The 15203-nt window shown below is 37.9% G+C and overlaps 1 protein-coding gene across 1 annotated transcript in view; it reads left to right on the plus strand.

Moving 5' to 3' along the window:
* MALRD1 (MAM and LDL receptor class A domain containing 1) overlaps positions 1–15203 on the plus strand; it is a gene marked incomplete at its 3' end in the record, with an annotated part of 76459 nt that overhangs the window by 24979 nt on the left and 36277 nt on the right. The window contains exons 11-14 of the mRNA XM_009076609.1: positions 3654–3800; positions 7824–7933; positions 11890–12057; positions 14215–14335. Of these exons, the coding sequence (XP_009074857.1) occupies positions 3654–3800; positions 7824–7933; positions 11890–12057; positions 14215–14335 (546 nt within the window). The remainder of the gene's footprint in view (positions 1–3653; positions 3801–7823; positions 7934–11889; positions 12058–14214; positions 14336–15203) is intronic.

Here is a 15203-nt window from a genome sequence, read left to right on the forward strand (position 1 = left end):
GCTGCTGGAAGGTGCCAATTAAAATTTTGTGCATTGCTCAAGATAGCAGGGTGAAAAACACTGATAATGTTTTGTTTTCTAATTGCTTGATGAGACTTTAGGACCTATTTTTGGCTACTCTTTTTAAACTCATCATCTGAATCTTTAATTTTTTCAATTACTTAAATAACCACGTGGGAGCTGTCTCTGAAACATGCAATATGTTCAAATGACATTTTTAATAGGATGGTACATACTGTTTTATCTCTGGGTAGAATCTAAGCACAGATTAAAGTCTACAGGTGCTGTCTCTCTGGGATCCATTTTCCTTTTTTACAAGATGACCCTGGGCTGCTAACTCTGAGTGTTTGTTGGTAGGAGAATGAAGAGTCCTCTTATGCTCTTTAAGAGGAGGAATGGAATGAAATTGAATTGTACTTTAAAAATTGGACTGTATTTCTCAGCAATTTAGCGATTCCACTTCATAACAATGGGAAAGGATTGTGGCAAGTAATGACTGGGAATATAAATGAATAATTTTAAGGTTTAAAAGGAGGATGTAAAATAATTGTCACAGTTGAAGGGTAGCTGTTAATCATACTACACCAAGTGAAAAGATATAACTAAACAAATCCAGGCATGCCCTTGTACCTCGAACATTGGACATTCACACTGGGTAAATAAAAGATGAGCAAATTACCTAGACACAGTCAGTACTATAAAGATCACAATGGGTCTCCTGGGAATATTTGTTCCACCATGCTGATGTGGATGGGTCAGGAAAACTGGAGAGTGAACAGAAGAAAAAACCAGTAGGAATGGCCTAGAGGTCTCACCATTGTGGAATCTCCAGAGTTAGGGTGATGGGGCAGGGACTGATGAGAGGCACTGTCAGTGTAAAACCCCCTTCAACACCTCTGCCTAGTACTCTGCTGTCTGCTGCTGCCTCTGTAGTTACCTTTGGTTTGCCACATGGCACTGATTCTCCTCTCCCTTCAATTTAAAGAAAATACCACACTCTGCTGAGGTAAAGGGATTGTTTGCTTCATTCTGTGTCAAGGCATTTGCAGGTTGAAGAGGTGTCATGTTATTGGAGCAGTGCACAGAAGTATATTCATACTCTCAAAAGTGGGCAAAAAAGGTGCTTTTCTAAACTACAAGCAACCCATAGTAATTGCTTATTGCTCTGACTACTAACTAAGAAAGGAGAAAAAAATAATCATCTTTAAAAGAACAATAATTGCTTTTCAAGTTGGCTTATTTTAGTGGCTAATATTGTCTTGGATACTTCATATATTCCTTTTCAGTGAAAAGGACCCTAATGGTGGAATTTATCTATTCAGCAGTTTGGTCAGTTTGGAAGATTCATCTTTCTGACACTTTCCACACTTTTAAACGAATGAGGTGTAAAGAAAAAAAATCCTCCTTCGCTTTTGTCCTTTGTTCTTTTGCTTGCATTATGTCCATTTCCCACCAGATCTTGAAATTATCCTCCATGATGTTTAGAATCCACTGTATTTATCCACATTAATTTTCAATAAAAATTCCTATCTTGTACAATAATGCATAGTTTGGCTTTTATTAGGTGTTTTAGCAACTATCCTTAGACATATCCCCAGTAGTTTCCTTTGATGAAGTGTTCTCACCTACTGAAAGAGCTGTCAGATCTCCACACTGAATGAAAACAAAGGCAGACAGTTGTTACTTAACAATTTGAAGGATTTCCTGCTTCTTTGAGGATTTTCTCTGCTGCATTATAATAAGGAAGAGAAAAATGATGTTTGTCTTTGGTCATGTTGACTTGGCATGAATAGCAACTTATTATAAGAACAAATATATCTGTTTTGTAATGTTTCTTAATCTTTCTGTTTAATCTTTGCTCATTTTTACAATATATATTTAAATATGTGAGACTTAAAAGTCTCAAAAATTAGAAACTTGTCTAGGAAACACTTATGTACATGAGTAACCACCTTTATTTGTGTAATTTTGTTGAAATCAATGAATCTAATGAAAGTGACAAATTATGAAATTAATTGTTTCAGTATTAAATTCTACATTTTATATATTTCTTTCTACACCTATAGTGTTAAAAAAAAATTGTACTAGTGGCTAACAATGTAAGAAATTATGATTTTCCTACTCCTCTTATCCTGTTGAACATCAAGGGCAGTGATGGGCTCTGTCTGATCACACGAAAGATGCTGCCTTTGTTGTCATAACAACTCTTCTTGAGGTCCTAAATAGCTCGAGTTAAAAGCAAATAATAATTTATAAAATACTTCCATGTTAAATACCTTAATGAGCTAGAAAATATTAATCATAAGTGCAATCTTGATTTCTGTTTCATATTTACAATTTTTTGTTTTCCCCTGCCTATGTGGTCATTTGATGATGCCTTTTTGGATATTACTATGCAGACACTGCAGTCAGCTGCTTTGTGCAAGGTTTGGGGGGATCAGAGGAAAGAGACCTTTAAGCCTTTTTGTATCACATTGGTTTTCTCAAGACTGCTTAACTAAGGAAAGCACAATGCCTAGACATAGTATTAATTACTGGACAGCAAAACAGCTTAGTCCTGGATATCAATTTGCATTTTCTGCTTTAATGTACTAGCAATTGAAGTCTAATTAAAAATTCACCTTGTCAAAAGCAAGAGAATTCTGTAATTGAATAAGTTAACCAAGTCTCATGTTTAACTAAATATACTGCACTAAACAGAAAAACATGCACCATTGAGTTTTAATGTATATAGTGAAGCCAGATAAGAGATATTGGTATTTGTGATTTATTCTGCTCCTTAAGATTTAACTGCTCAAAGAACCTCTTTAGTCCAGGGAGACCTTTACTGTGGAGTTTACTGCCATGGTGCTTAAAGAAATATGCATTTCATTTTGGTTTTGTACAATTTGAAAAGTGGAGTAATACAAACAATCACATCTGGCTGATATGAGCAGATAAATGTGCCATGAAAGTGAGAAGTGACAAATGCATTTCAAAAGCAATGGTTGCAATGGCAGTAAGTGACCCAAAGAGCTAGGTGTAGTGCTTTGGGACCAGAAAAGAAAAGTCTCAGATTATACAATTTTCTTAGCAAAATAATTATTTGTACTCAATAAATGAAAGACTGTGTGAAAATTTGATACAATTTAAGCTGGTCTAATCTATACAAACTGAGAAAATGGTCTTTTACTTTGCAGTAAAAATTTCTAGGAGACCTAAATAATTCATAAATTTAATTCTCATTTTCAAAAATAAATTAAGTGGAAGCTTAATTCATCTTTACTTTCCATGTATTTTAAACTCTGAATACATTTGATTTTTATGCATTCATAATTGACTTTCCACTACAATTCATCTTTTAAAAAGTATATATTATTACTTTCGTAATCTATCAGCAGTTTATGTACAGGTCTCATCTTTAATATGCATAGTTTGTTGTCTTATAGGTGGTTTTGTTTATGGTTCTGAGTTTGATGCAGAAGGGAAGGGCCTGCCTGATTTGTTACCTGTATTCTGGAACTTTTTGTGCACCTGAAATATGGCAGTGAAATGTACTGGTGTTTCTTTTAGACACCTAAATACATCTAAATGCAAAACAGTCATAGCTATGGTGTTACACTGTTGTGTCAAATTCAACTTATTGATCTCTCATTGTTCTTATCTTATAACAGCTAATTACACCTTATGTGATTTTGAGACTGACTTTTGTGGATGGAAGCCACTGAGCAGAGGTGATGCTGACTGGAACATAAGGAAAGAACAAGCTCCCCTGGACAGGAAACTCCCTGGCAGAGGTTATACAGCTAATATAGAGCATGGTGAGATTTATTATTTTCCTCCTTTACATAATTGTAAATGGTCACAGACTGATAATAAAGACTGATTTGAACTGGATGATAAATAGTATGTATACAACGTAGGTAATGCATTACAGAATGCTAGTCTGATGGGAATGCTCCTTCTTAGCTGTGATGTAGTTACTACATCTTTGTAACCCTCATTAATCAGTGAGGTATGAGATGATGCATTTTTTGAGACACTGACCTGACAGCTGACTTTGTGAGTGTCATAAGCACTTTTTATCCAATAATCACAGATATTCCGTTCATGGAAGTATTACTTGGACAAACTGTGACTGCAGCTTTTTGTGGAGTGCAGTTAAATTAATCAGTATTGTCTGGGAAAAATAGACTGAGGTTTATATCCTTTAAACAGTTGTTCTGCCTTCAGCATATATTTGCCATGCAAGGCATTTGGCTGAAAAAGGTTTATTCCAGTAGAGGGCTCTTTTAAAGTATTATTCCAAAATGAAAATCTTATTACAGCATACTGCATAAAAATAAAAACATCAAGCATGTTTGTCATTGTCAAATAATATTGGCAAGTATTATGTGACTTTATTTTTATTAAAATGTAACTATTACACTGCTTCCAGTGGAGATTAAATTACCCTAAAGTCTGAGCTACAGTCCAATGCCCCTTTAAGTTAAATTTATTTAGTAATGTATATTACCTGGATTTCAGTAAGGCATTTGACACTGTCTCTCACAGCATAATTCTGGAAAAACTGGCTGCTAATGGCTTGGATGGGTGGATTCACGGGTGAAAAACCAGCTGGGTGACCAGGCCCAGGGAGTTGTGCTTAGTGGAACTAAATGCAATTGGTGGCCAATAATTAGTGGTGTTCCCCAGGGCTCAGTATTGGGGCCAGTCCTGTTTAACATCTTTATTGATGATCTGGACATGAGAATTGAGTGCACCCTCGGTAAAATTTGCAGACAACACTAAGTCGGGTAGGAGTGTCAATCTGCCTGAGGGTAGGAAAGCTCTGCAGAGAGACCTGGACTGATTTATCAGTGGGGTGAGGACAACTGCATGATGGTGTTCCCCAGGGCTCAGTATTGGGGCCAGTCCTGTTTAACATCTTTATTGATGATCTGGACATGAGAATTGAGTGCACCCTCGGTAAAATTTGCAGACAACACTAAGTCGGGTAGGAGTGTCAATCTGCCTGAGGGTAGGAAAGCTCTGCAGAGAGACCTGGACTGATTTATCAGTGGGGTGAGGACAACTGCATGAGGTTCAATTCAATAACCATCTCAATATAAGCCAACAGTGTGCACAGGTGGCCAAGAAGGCCAATGGCATCTTGGCCTGTATTGAGAATAATTTGACCAGCCAGACTAAGTGATCATCCCCCTGCACTTGGCATTGGTGAGGCCACACTTTGAGAACTGTGTTCAGTTTTGGACCTCTTACTTAAAAAAAGAATATTGAGGCCCTGGAGTGAGTCCAACAAAGGGTAACAAGGCTCATAAAATCTCTAGAAAACATGTAATATGAGGAATGGCTGAGGGAGTTGAGTTTGTTTAGCCTTGAGAAGTGGTGGCTCAGGGGTGACATCATGACTCTCTACAACTACCTGAAAGGGAGGTGTAGACAGGTGGGGGATGGTCCCTTCTGCCATGCCCGCAGGGAGAGGACCAGTTATAAGCTGAGACAGGAAAGATTCAGATTAGATGTTAGGAAAAAAGTTTTCACTGTTAGGGTGGTCAGGCACTGGAATAGATTGCCCAAGGATGTGGATGAGTTGCCATCCTTGGTAGAGTTTAAAAGTGTCTGGACCTGCTGCTGGAGGATATGCTTTAGGGTTTAGGGGTTACAACAGAGTGGCAGCCTAACGATTGGGCTTGATGTTCTTAGAGATCTCCTCCAACCTTGATGATTCAATGATTTTATGATAATATTATTATCTTCAGCCAGACCTACACACTTCTCTCCCATGTTCATGTTAAAGGAATGTCCAACTCAAGCATTCAAATGTAGAGGAACTCCAGGATGAAAAGTCTCCTGAGCAAAGAGTAGTGGTGTGCGAGTATGTGTGTTTTTGCTCTACAGAATGACTCTAACTGTGAAATCATGTTCCTTTTTTTCCCATTGGTTACCATGTGATGAAGTGCACCAAAGTTGCTGCTCACTTTTCTCAGCAACTATTTAATATTTGATTTTATTGTCTCTGTAGAGGGGGGCTGGTCTGCCTTTGTTTGTTCTAGGTGCTGGGGTGTAATGTTGTCATAACAAAGGCTGCTGGCAGAAACATCTGCTCTGCAGCCTAAGCAGCATGTTAAAATCATCCATATGGGACTATGCATTGCTTCACTTAAGCTGCCTTGTTACCTGAATCGTTACGAGTTTGGTTCAATGTTGCTGCAGGTTGAAGCCTCAAGCAGATCTTGAGGTTACCATGCCCCACCTCTCAAGACCAGTAATGTGCATTTGCCATATGACTTAGCTGAAATGGTAATTCTGAGATAGTTTTGTACCCATCTATCACTGTGACTGCCACAGTCATGGCTTTAGAACTACGACTCCAGAATCTGAGCAAGTTTTCGACAACATTAAATCAAGACCCTTCATGTTGCAACAGTCACTTATAGTACCAGAGTGTTCATGTCTCTTCTCTCCTGGGGAGGGCAGCAGGAAATTTTGATTAATGAAGATCTTAACAAGGCTACTGTAGAGCCTCAGCTGCAAATTAAAAGAGGAGCCTTTGAAGTACCCTTGCATTCCAATGAGGGGAGCAGAGCACAGCAGGCCTGTTTGTACGGGGAGCTGTAACGGTCCCCTCTTTGTGCCAGCCTTGCTAAAGTGATGCCATTATTCCCATGGGGCTGGACCTAACCCTCTGCTTCATTATGTATCCATGGGAAATAAATGGCTAAGAAGTATGACTGTGGCAGCACAATAGCTGATTTTCCAAGATGTAAGGCAATATGTGTAATATCAATGCGCAAAAAAGACTGAGACTTTAGTGTTGTTTTGCATAGACGTTCATGAAAAAGTCTCAGTATTCAGCAAAGGCAGCGCTGACGGCATTGAAAATATGCTACTTTAGGGCCCCTTGAAAATTGTTATCCTTCCCTACCTTTGTCTGAAGCACATCTGCTGTAGTTCAAATCCAAACATAGTTCATTTGCCAGAGTTCAGATTAGATCTTTAATTAAGCTTTCATCCCCACTAGCACAGAAAACAATGTCAAGTCTGTGGACCCCATGAGAAAATATAGCTTATTCCATTGGCTTCTGTGGTCTGCAACATTGTTAGCATGCTTAAAATTGGCTGGGCTGTGCTGAGAGTGAATACTGTACCCTAAAGGAAATCATTTTTGTTTTAAATTCTGTTTGAAACATTATTTAAGCCAATTAAAATGTGTCCTTTAGGGATCTCAGCTGAGCTCTGCGCTGTTTGATCTCCAGGGTGCTCTGTGTTGCAGCTCCTTTGCTCTCTCCAGTTCATGCAGAGGGTGGATGGGCATCATGCAAAGATTATGGGAAATAGTTGTAGCATTTGGAGGTTGACAATCTTTAGGTTTTTGCTTGAAGAGAGCAGATAAAACTCACTTCCAGTGGTTCTGCACAGTAAAGCCCTGGGAGAAGCCACATCTGAGCTCCCTTGGCAGGGCTCCGTGCTCAGTTCCTCAGGTTTAAGTTCTTGCAGGCACCATGATAGGGTAACCTTAGCAATGGCTTCCCAAATAGCATTTTTTCCTTCTCCCTCTTACCTTGTCTTTGAAATGAGTCATGCTAATTTTACTAGAGGGAAGAGGCAGGAGAATGTAGCAATTCTGTTTTGTCTTTGCCCACACAGACACTGGTTGTCGCAGCCTGTTAAAACACCCTCCTCATTATCCACAGAGACAGAACTGATGGCAAAACTATTTATTTTCAGCGTTGAATAAGCTTTATGTGCCTCCTGGAGTATCCAGTTACCTCTCTGGGGCAGTTGTTTGCCATTGGAGCGTGATGTATTTCTCATACTTAAAAAAAAATTCTTGTTTCCAGGAGCATTCATTCACTTAAGTGGATCACATCAGATGAACACAAAGATGGCCATGTCTCATCTGGGAAGCCCTTACCTTATCAAGCTGTCCCCTGGGCTCTCCTGCTGTCAGGTAACTGTTTGTTATTATGTGTTCCCACCCCTGGAAGTTATCACTCACCTGGTGTGCAGCTATGGTATTTTAAATGCTAAAAGTGTTGCTACTGAAAAAAGTGGCTCTATTTCAATCCCAGTGGAAGGAGTTACAGACATTCTTTGGAAGAAGGGAGATGCAGTTGACTTTTTATTGCTTTTGCTGCCAAATTTTTATATCTTATCGTCGTTATTTTTTCTAAAGCACCCACCAGGTGACTCAGATTTAAGGATATGCTTCAGGGTTTTGTATGCTGTGAGAAAGCAAGCTGGACAGGTGCCATATCAAACAGCCACTCTGTTGTTGGGAGGCTGGAAAGTCACGTCACCAGTGTTGCACTTTTTTATGGTTTGAAGTCTCTCTAGGCATTAGCTATATTGGTGTGACCTGAGAGAATTAACAACCATACTCCACACGTGTTTAATTTTACTTTACCATTTGAGGATGATACTTTTTAAGCTGATCAGTGCAATACTTGAGAGATACCCTGAAATGTTGTTTTTTGGTCAAATGTCTTGTGAGTCTGTAGAGGAATGTAAAAACAAACAGCCAGGATGGTGCTTGATCTGAGAAACTCAAAAGCTACCTGGAAAAAAAGGATCAGGAGGGCTTAAAAATAGAACAGTATTAGATGAAAAATGAAAATGCAGTTTTATAACTAGTGCTGTAATTTTCAACAAAATATGTATTTTTAAAGCAAAACTTGAATAAATATATTAAAAATGTACATCATCTCTTCACTGCAAGAAAGCATTCCCAACTATTTTTGTTGGTCCTTTTGGCCACTAAGTAAAGTGAATAGATATTGTACAATTTTATGAGTTTTTTCTTTTCTCCTGAGGCTTTTTTATTTTCCTTTTCTATAACTTTTCAGAGCTTATGCTATATTGGGGAGGACTAAGTTGTGTAGTTATGATTTTTGTTTTTTTCTTTTGCTACTGAATGATGCCTTCTCATTTAAAAAGTCACAAAGATGCAAAGACAGAGAAAGCTTGCCAAAATAATTTTATTGTGTTCAGTGGCAAAAAGAGGCTTTGGAGAAACAAAATAAAATTTAGACTGGCTGCTTCATTTTTCAGACTCAGTGTAGAACAGAAACTGTAGTTCCATTTAGGAAAACATTTTTCCAAAACTAAAATGTGAGGAAAAAAAATAACTGCACTTAGAAGCCTCCAAAATAGCAGAATTTTATTCCAGCAGGATCTAGGCTTCTTATGTTTTATCTCACGAAAGGGACCTGAAACAAGTGTTGGCTTAGCTAAATCTGTTTTACTTGAAACTGTAGCTGACTTGGACTACACACACCAATGAGTTACCAGATCTAAGCTGAACAGTTGCAACTTGCAATAGAGGAGTAGAAGCCTCTTAAACAATTTAAGAACAGTGTCTTACTGTGATTTAAAGTACTCTCTCAATTCTTGATCTTCACACGGCATCTTAGTGTTGTAAAGCATAAGAAATTAGATAGATTCAGGGTAAAATCAAGCAGAATACTGCTGCAGGGAACTCGAAGGGCCTGGCAGCATCCCATCCAAGCCCTGCATGTGCATTGCTCCTGGGATACCCAACAGCCTTGGTATCCACAGTGCATTCGTTTAGGCAGTTTCATCTCTCTTGTAGACTTTCATACTGAGTAGGTAAGCACCTTTCAGGTTCAGATTAATTTATCTTAGAAACCCTTAAGGCAAACTGGGCACAACTGATATGTGAATCAATGAATTATTCTGGTTAGATCTGTTGCAGAGTTGGGTCTGCATTCAAAATAAACACAAATACGGTGGGGATGTACATATTTTTATCCAGTTCAAAGTCAGAAAACAAACAATTTTTAAGTATGCATGTATTTAATGTATTTAAAGTTCTCAGATTCAGCAAAAGTTAAAGCAAGTTCTTACCTAGCTATACACATCTGAAAAGGGAATGTTTTTGAGGACTGGAAGCCTGGCATTCTGCCACATTTTCCCTGAAGACTTTTGTTTCTGGGAAAGAGCAAGGAGTAGGGGTTGCTTATTAGGATGTGTATTAGTGAGTTATGTACTCTGTGTATAAATGTGAGATGATGCTCTCTGTTGGATGTCCCACTGAGATGATAAAAGGATCTACATAAAGAGATCTATGTTTATTAATAGCTTTACAAGTTCTTTGCTTCCAATTGTTAAAAAAAAAAAAAAAAGAAAGAAAGAAAGAAAGAAAGAAAGAAAGAAAGAAAGAAAGAAAGAAAGAAAGAAAGAAAGAAAGAAAGAAAGAAAGAAAGAAAGAAAGAAAGAAAGAAAGAAAGAAAGAAAGAAAGAAAGAAAGAAAGAAAGAAAGAAAGAAAGAAAGAAAGAAAGAAAGAAAGAAAGAAAGAAAGAAAGAAAGAAAGAAAGAAAGAAAGAAAGAAAGAAAGAAAGAAAGAAAGAAAGAAAGAAAGAAAGAAAGAAAGAAAGAAAGAAAGAAAGAAAGAAAGAAAGAAAGAAAGAAAGAAAGAAAGAAAGAAAGAAAGAAAGAAAGAAAGAAAGAAAGAAAGAAAGAAAGAAAGGAAAGAAAGAAGAAAGAAAGAAAGAAAGAAAGAAAGAAAATAAATTGGAATTGAAGTATAACAGATTTATACTGTGCCTTTCTGGTTAATTTAAGCCTAGGAGTAATTTCTTTCTGCAACTTCTTGTAGCTGAGCCTTTTTGTAGATGTCAGCTGAGAAACATCTTCATTTAGCTTAAGGTTTTTGGAGTTGTAAAAGCAGATTTCTAGTCCCAGCTCTGTTTATGGCTCTTTCATGGACACAGTAGTCATTGCATAGTAGAACATGTAGACATTGACTTGGAGGATAGCTTTATTTCTTATAGAATGAAAACACAAGTTCATTTGGAAAGCTGTTTGATAAACAAAAGTCATCTAAATTGTTTATGGTGCAGCTTTTCAAACAGCTCATTTTGAAAAGTGCTTGTATACCTGCTCCTTTCTGTTTCTCAAGCTTTTTGGTGGAGAAAAAAATCTTGCATGTATTTCAATTTATTGCTAAGTCTCAAGAATATGTTATATAAGACATGATTTTCATGACTGAGGAAAAAAGAAACTCTATGGGAAATTGAGAGACCAGAAGAAGCCAGAAGATATTAAAAGGTGGAAGGTTTTTTTAATAGGTTATTTCCTAACCACAAATTCAGCTCCTGTTTTGATTTCATGATAATTCAAGTATTATCAAGACTCTTTCAGAGAATATTGTACTGCAGTTGAAGAAATTCTAGCCTTTCACTATGTGAAAAAGCAGGAAAGACTCAGGGGGAAGAAAAAAATTAGTCTTTGAAAATCTTATTTCTTCCCTGTAGTCCTCAGCTGAATTTTTAAATTTTTTAAAAAGAAATTAAATGTATCAGGTTTACTCTGTATTTCAGGGGACACAGAGTGAACTGGGATTCTCCCTTTTTTCCTGATATTTTCTGCTTTGCAAGCAGTTTTTGTAGCCTTATCCACCTACAGTCGTTGAGGTTTTCTCCCATATATTGGTCAATGCACTCATTTCAGGAGATGAATAGATTATTTTTAACATCTGTCTTCAGATCATTGTCATTTATGTTGATTGTGGAAATAGAAGATCATAAGGTTTCTTTCATATGAGTACCTCAATGGTTGCACTTCTGAGATTAACCTACTTATGAAGCTGTCAAATATTCAGCATTTGTGAAGAAAAATAATATTTGAGAAGTTTCTAAGTGCTTACTAAGCTGAAAAGAGTTAAGGGAGATAATATAATTCAGTCTGCATCAGCTGATAAATGCAAGTTAAAATTAGGTTGTCAAACTAAGCTCTTTCATACATCCCTTTCTTTTATGTCAAGTCTGTGTTTAGGCCTGTCCTGTTATTCTTTGTTATAATGTGCATATATGATTTGGTACTGAATTTATTGCAGATTGATGATGTAATTTTTTTAGGTGTTTCATTAAAAGGTCTTTCAACAGGTAAGATTTTGGTGCTGGTTATCCCAGGATTCCCAGCTTTCTGTCTTTAAAAGAACTGCATTGGATGGAAGTTTGGAAAAATTGCATGACATTCAAGGATGGCCTGAGATGCAGTGGACAAAAGTGAATATACCTGTAGGAGGTGCAGCTGAGGAATTACCTTTTCAGGTATTTAGAAATGACATTTGCTTTGCATTCAAAATGTTACTCTAATTTGGCCTTCAGAATGAATTAAATTTTATAATGAAATATAAAAAAGAGAATTTCTATTCTTTGATGCTCATATGAAAAAGAATTTCATTCAGCTTTTTCCATAGGTGCAGCTATTAAAAACAAGACCTTTGTTTCAGTATTCCTTGCACTAGAATAAGCTTTTGTAATAAACATCAAGTAGCAATTGTGCAGTAGCTTTTAAAACATGACCTTTCTGTAAAAACTGCTGATCACAATGAGGGCCTAAGTCCAAGAGCAGAAGAATCATAGAATCATGGAATGGCTTGAGCTGGATCATCTAGTTGCAAACCCCCAGCCATCAGCAGTGACACCCTTCACTAGATCAGGCTGCTCAGAGCTCCATCCATCCTGACCTCGAACACCTCCAGGGATGTGGCGTTCACAGGTTCTCTGGTCAACCTGTTCCAGTGCCTCACCACCCTCACAGTAAAGGATTTCTTCAGAATATCTAATCTAAACCTACTCTCAGTTTAAAGCCACTGCCCCAGTCCTCTGATCAACTTGGTGTTCCTTCTCTGGACTCACTCTAACAGGTCCATGACCTTCCTGTGATGGGGAGCTCAGTACTGACTCTATGTGGGATCTCACGAGAGTAAAGGGGCAGAATCACCTTTCTCAGCCTGCTCGTCACACTTCTTTTCATGAAGCCCAGGATATGGTTGGATTTAAAGGCTGCAAGTGCACACTGTCAACTCATGTTCAGCCTCTCATCCACCAGCACCCCATGTCCTTCTCAGCAGAACTGTCTTGATCTGTTCATCCCTGAGCCTGCATTGAGACTGGGCTTGCCCTGACCTGGATGTAGCACCTCTCACTTGGTCTTATTAAACCTCATGAGATTCCCATGGGCCCACTTCTTGAGCTTGTCCAGTCTCCTCTGGATGGCACCCCAGGCATGCCAGCTGAACCAGTCTGCTTGGTGTCACCAGCAAATCTGCTGAGGGTGCACTCGATCCCTTTGTCTATGTAATTTATGAGGATATTAAATAACACTGGCACCAATACAGGTCCCTGAAGGAGACCACTGGTCACTGATGTCCATCACAACTCTAATCACTACCCTCTTGGTGTGACTATCCAACCAATTCTTTATCCACCTAATAGTCACTCATCAAATGCATGTCTCCAGCTTAGAGAGAAGGATGTTGAGGAGGACCATGCCAAAGGCTTTGCAGAAGTCCAGATAAATGACATCCATAGCCCTTCATTGATGTGGTCACTCCGTCATAGAAGAACACTAGGTCAGTCAGGCAGGACCTGCCCTTGGTGAGCCTGTGCTGGCTGTCTTGAATCACCTCCCTGTCCTCCATGTGCTTCAACTCTGTTCCAGAATCTTCCCAAGCACAGAGGTGAGGCTGACAGTGCAGGTTCTTCAGTTTACAGCATCAAACAGAGAAACAATTAGCTCTTTTCAAGTTTATTTTAATTTTTATCTATACTGCTACACTTTGCAAAAACTTTGCTTAAACCTGTTAGGGAAATCAGCATCTAAGAATAAGGATGCAGCGAATCAAAATTCCAGTTTTGGTCTCTCTGTTTTATGTCTTCCCTATAAAATGGTCAAAAAGAAATGACATTATCAGTGATTTATGGTTGTACTTTACTCCATTTCATGATCTCCTGAATATTTCCTTGTGTTTACAAATGCATCCTTACAATCCCTACATTTACTGTAACACATGCTGTTGACTTCAGCAGGCATAGTATGGAGGACCATAATTAAATGGAGTTGTAAAACATCATATTTGGTAACCCTAAATAGCTAATTTGAGAAGATATATAACTATCATCTGTTCCAACAGGAAGGCCATTAATCCAGTAGTGATGGCTTTCACCAGTTTAGACTGAAGCACGTTCATCTGGTTTGCATAATTTTCCATAGGTAAAGGTAGTTATGGCTTTGATGGTTGAGGAGCAAATTTCTGACCTAATCAAATCTCAATTGTAATTTTCCTGTCTGGTATTCAGAGTTGTTTGTAGGCAATATTTACTTCCTGTGCAGATGTCATAAATTATAAAGGAATATATAGACATATGCATCTTTTTATCACATCACCTTTAATGAACTAACTTATTTTTTTGTCTTTACAGATTATTTTGCGAGGTACTATTCTAACAACAAATGCTACTGTTGCTGTTGATGATATCAGTGTAACTGAGGAATGTGTAGTTGTGAATAGATCACTTCCAGGTGTCAGCCAGGAAACTGAAGGCAAGTTTTGTGGGTTTCAACACATTTTAACCAATGTCTGATTTGTGTAACTGTGATTTTGAAGATTAAAGTAGAGGATAAGATGAGAAAAAAAGCACATATGCTGCAATAAATCATCTCACTGGAAGAGTTCCAGGCCAGGCTGGATGGGTCTTCAAGCAACCTGGTCTAGTGGAAGGTGTCCCTGCCCATTGCAGAAGGGTTGGAACTAGATGATCTTTAAGGTCCTTCCCAACCCAAACCATTCTACAATTACATGATTCTATGATGAAGGCTCTCATCCTGTGTTACACATTAGCTGCTATAAGTAGTTTGCACTAATTCTGAAAAGTGAGCTGTGGTAGGAATTTCCAGATACCTCTTACTATGCAGTACCAGCTCACATTCACATTTGTATGGAGAGGCAGAAATGAAACATATCTTCTACTGAAGAGCAAATTCTACTGCATTACCTGCAAGAATTCTGCAAGAGGATTCTCCCATCATTACTGTTAAATGTCTAACATAGTAAGGGCCAAACAAACTTGTCTGTTTGCACACACTCTGTAGTCTTGAAGTGACAACATGTGGAAATATGAAACAATATAAATATTGTATAAATATAATTATAAAACTGTGTCAAACTGTTGCTTCTGATCTTCTTGATATTAATAGCTACTTTTTGAAAATGGCATGGGCACATATGCAGTCAGGGGCAATGCTGATGAGTTATACCCAGCAGATATCTGAATTTCTTTTTTGTTGAAGAATATAAATATAAAACTTCAGTGTTGTGATTTAAGGCTTTGCTGATCCTTATACACAGTTAGGTTGATGCTAGCTAGGTATTTAAAGAAACATTAATTAAGTTGCTATAATCATTTTCCCT

This window comes from Acanthisitta chloris, unplaced genomic scaffold (assembly GCF_000695815.1).
Source record: "Acanthisitta chloris isolate BGI_N310 unplaced genomic scaffold, ASM69581v1 scaffold7036, whole genome shotgun sequence".
Taxonomy (NCBI): domain Eukaryota; kingdom Metazoa; phylum Chordata; class Aves; order Passeriformes; family Acanthisittidae; genus Acanthisitta; species Acanthisitta chloris.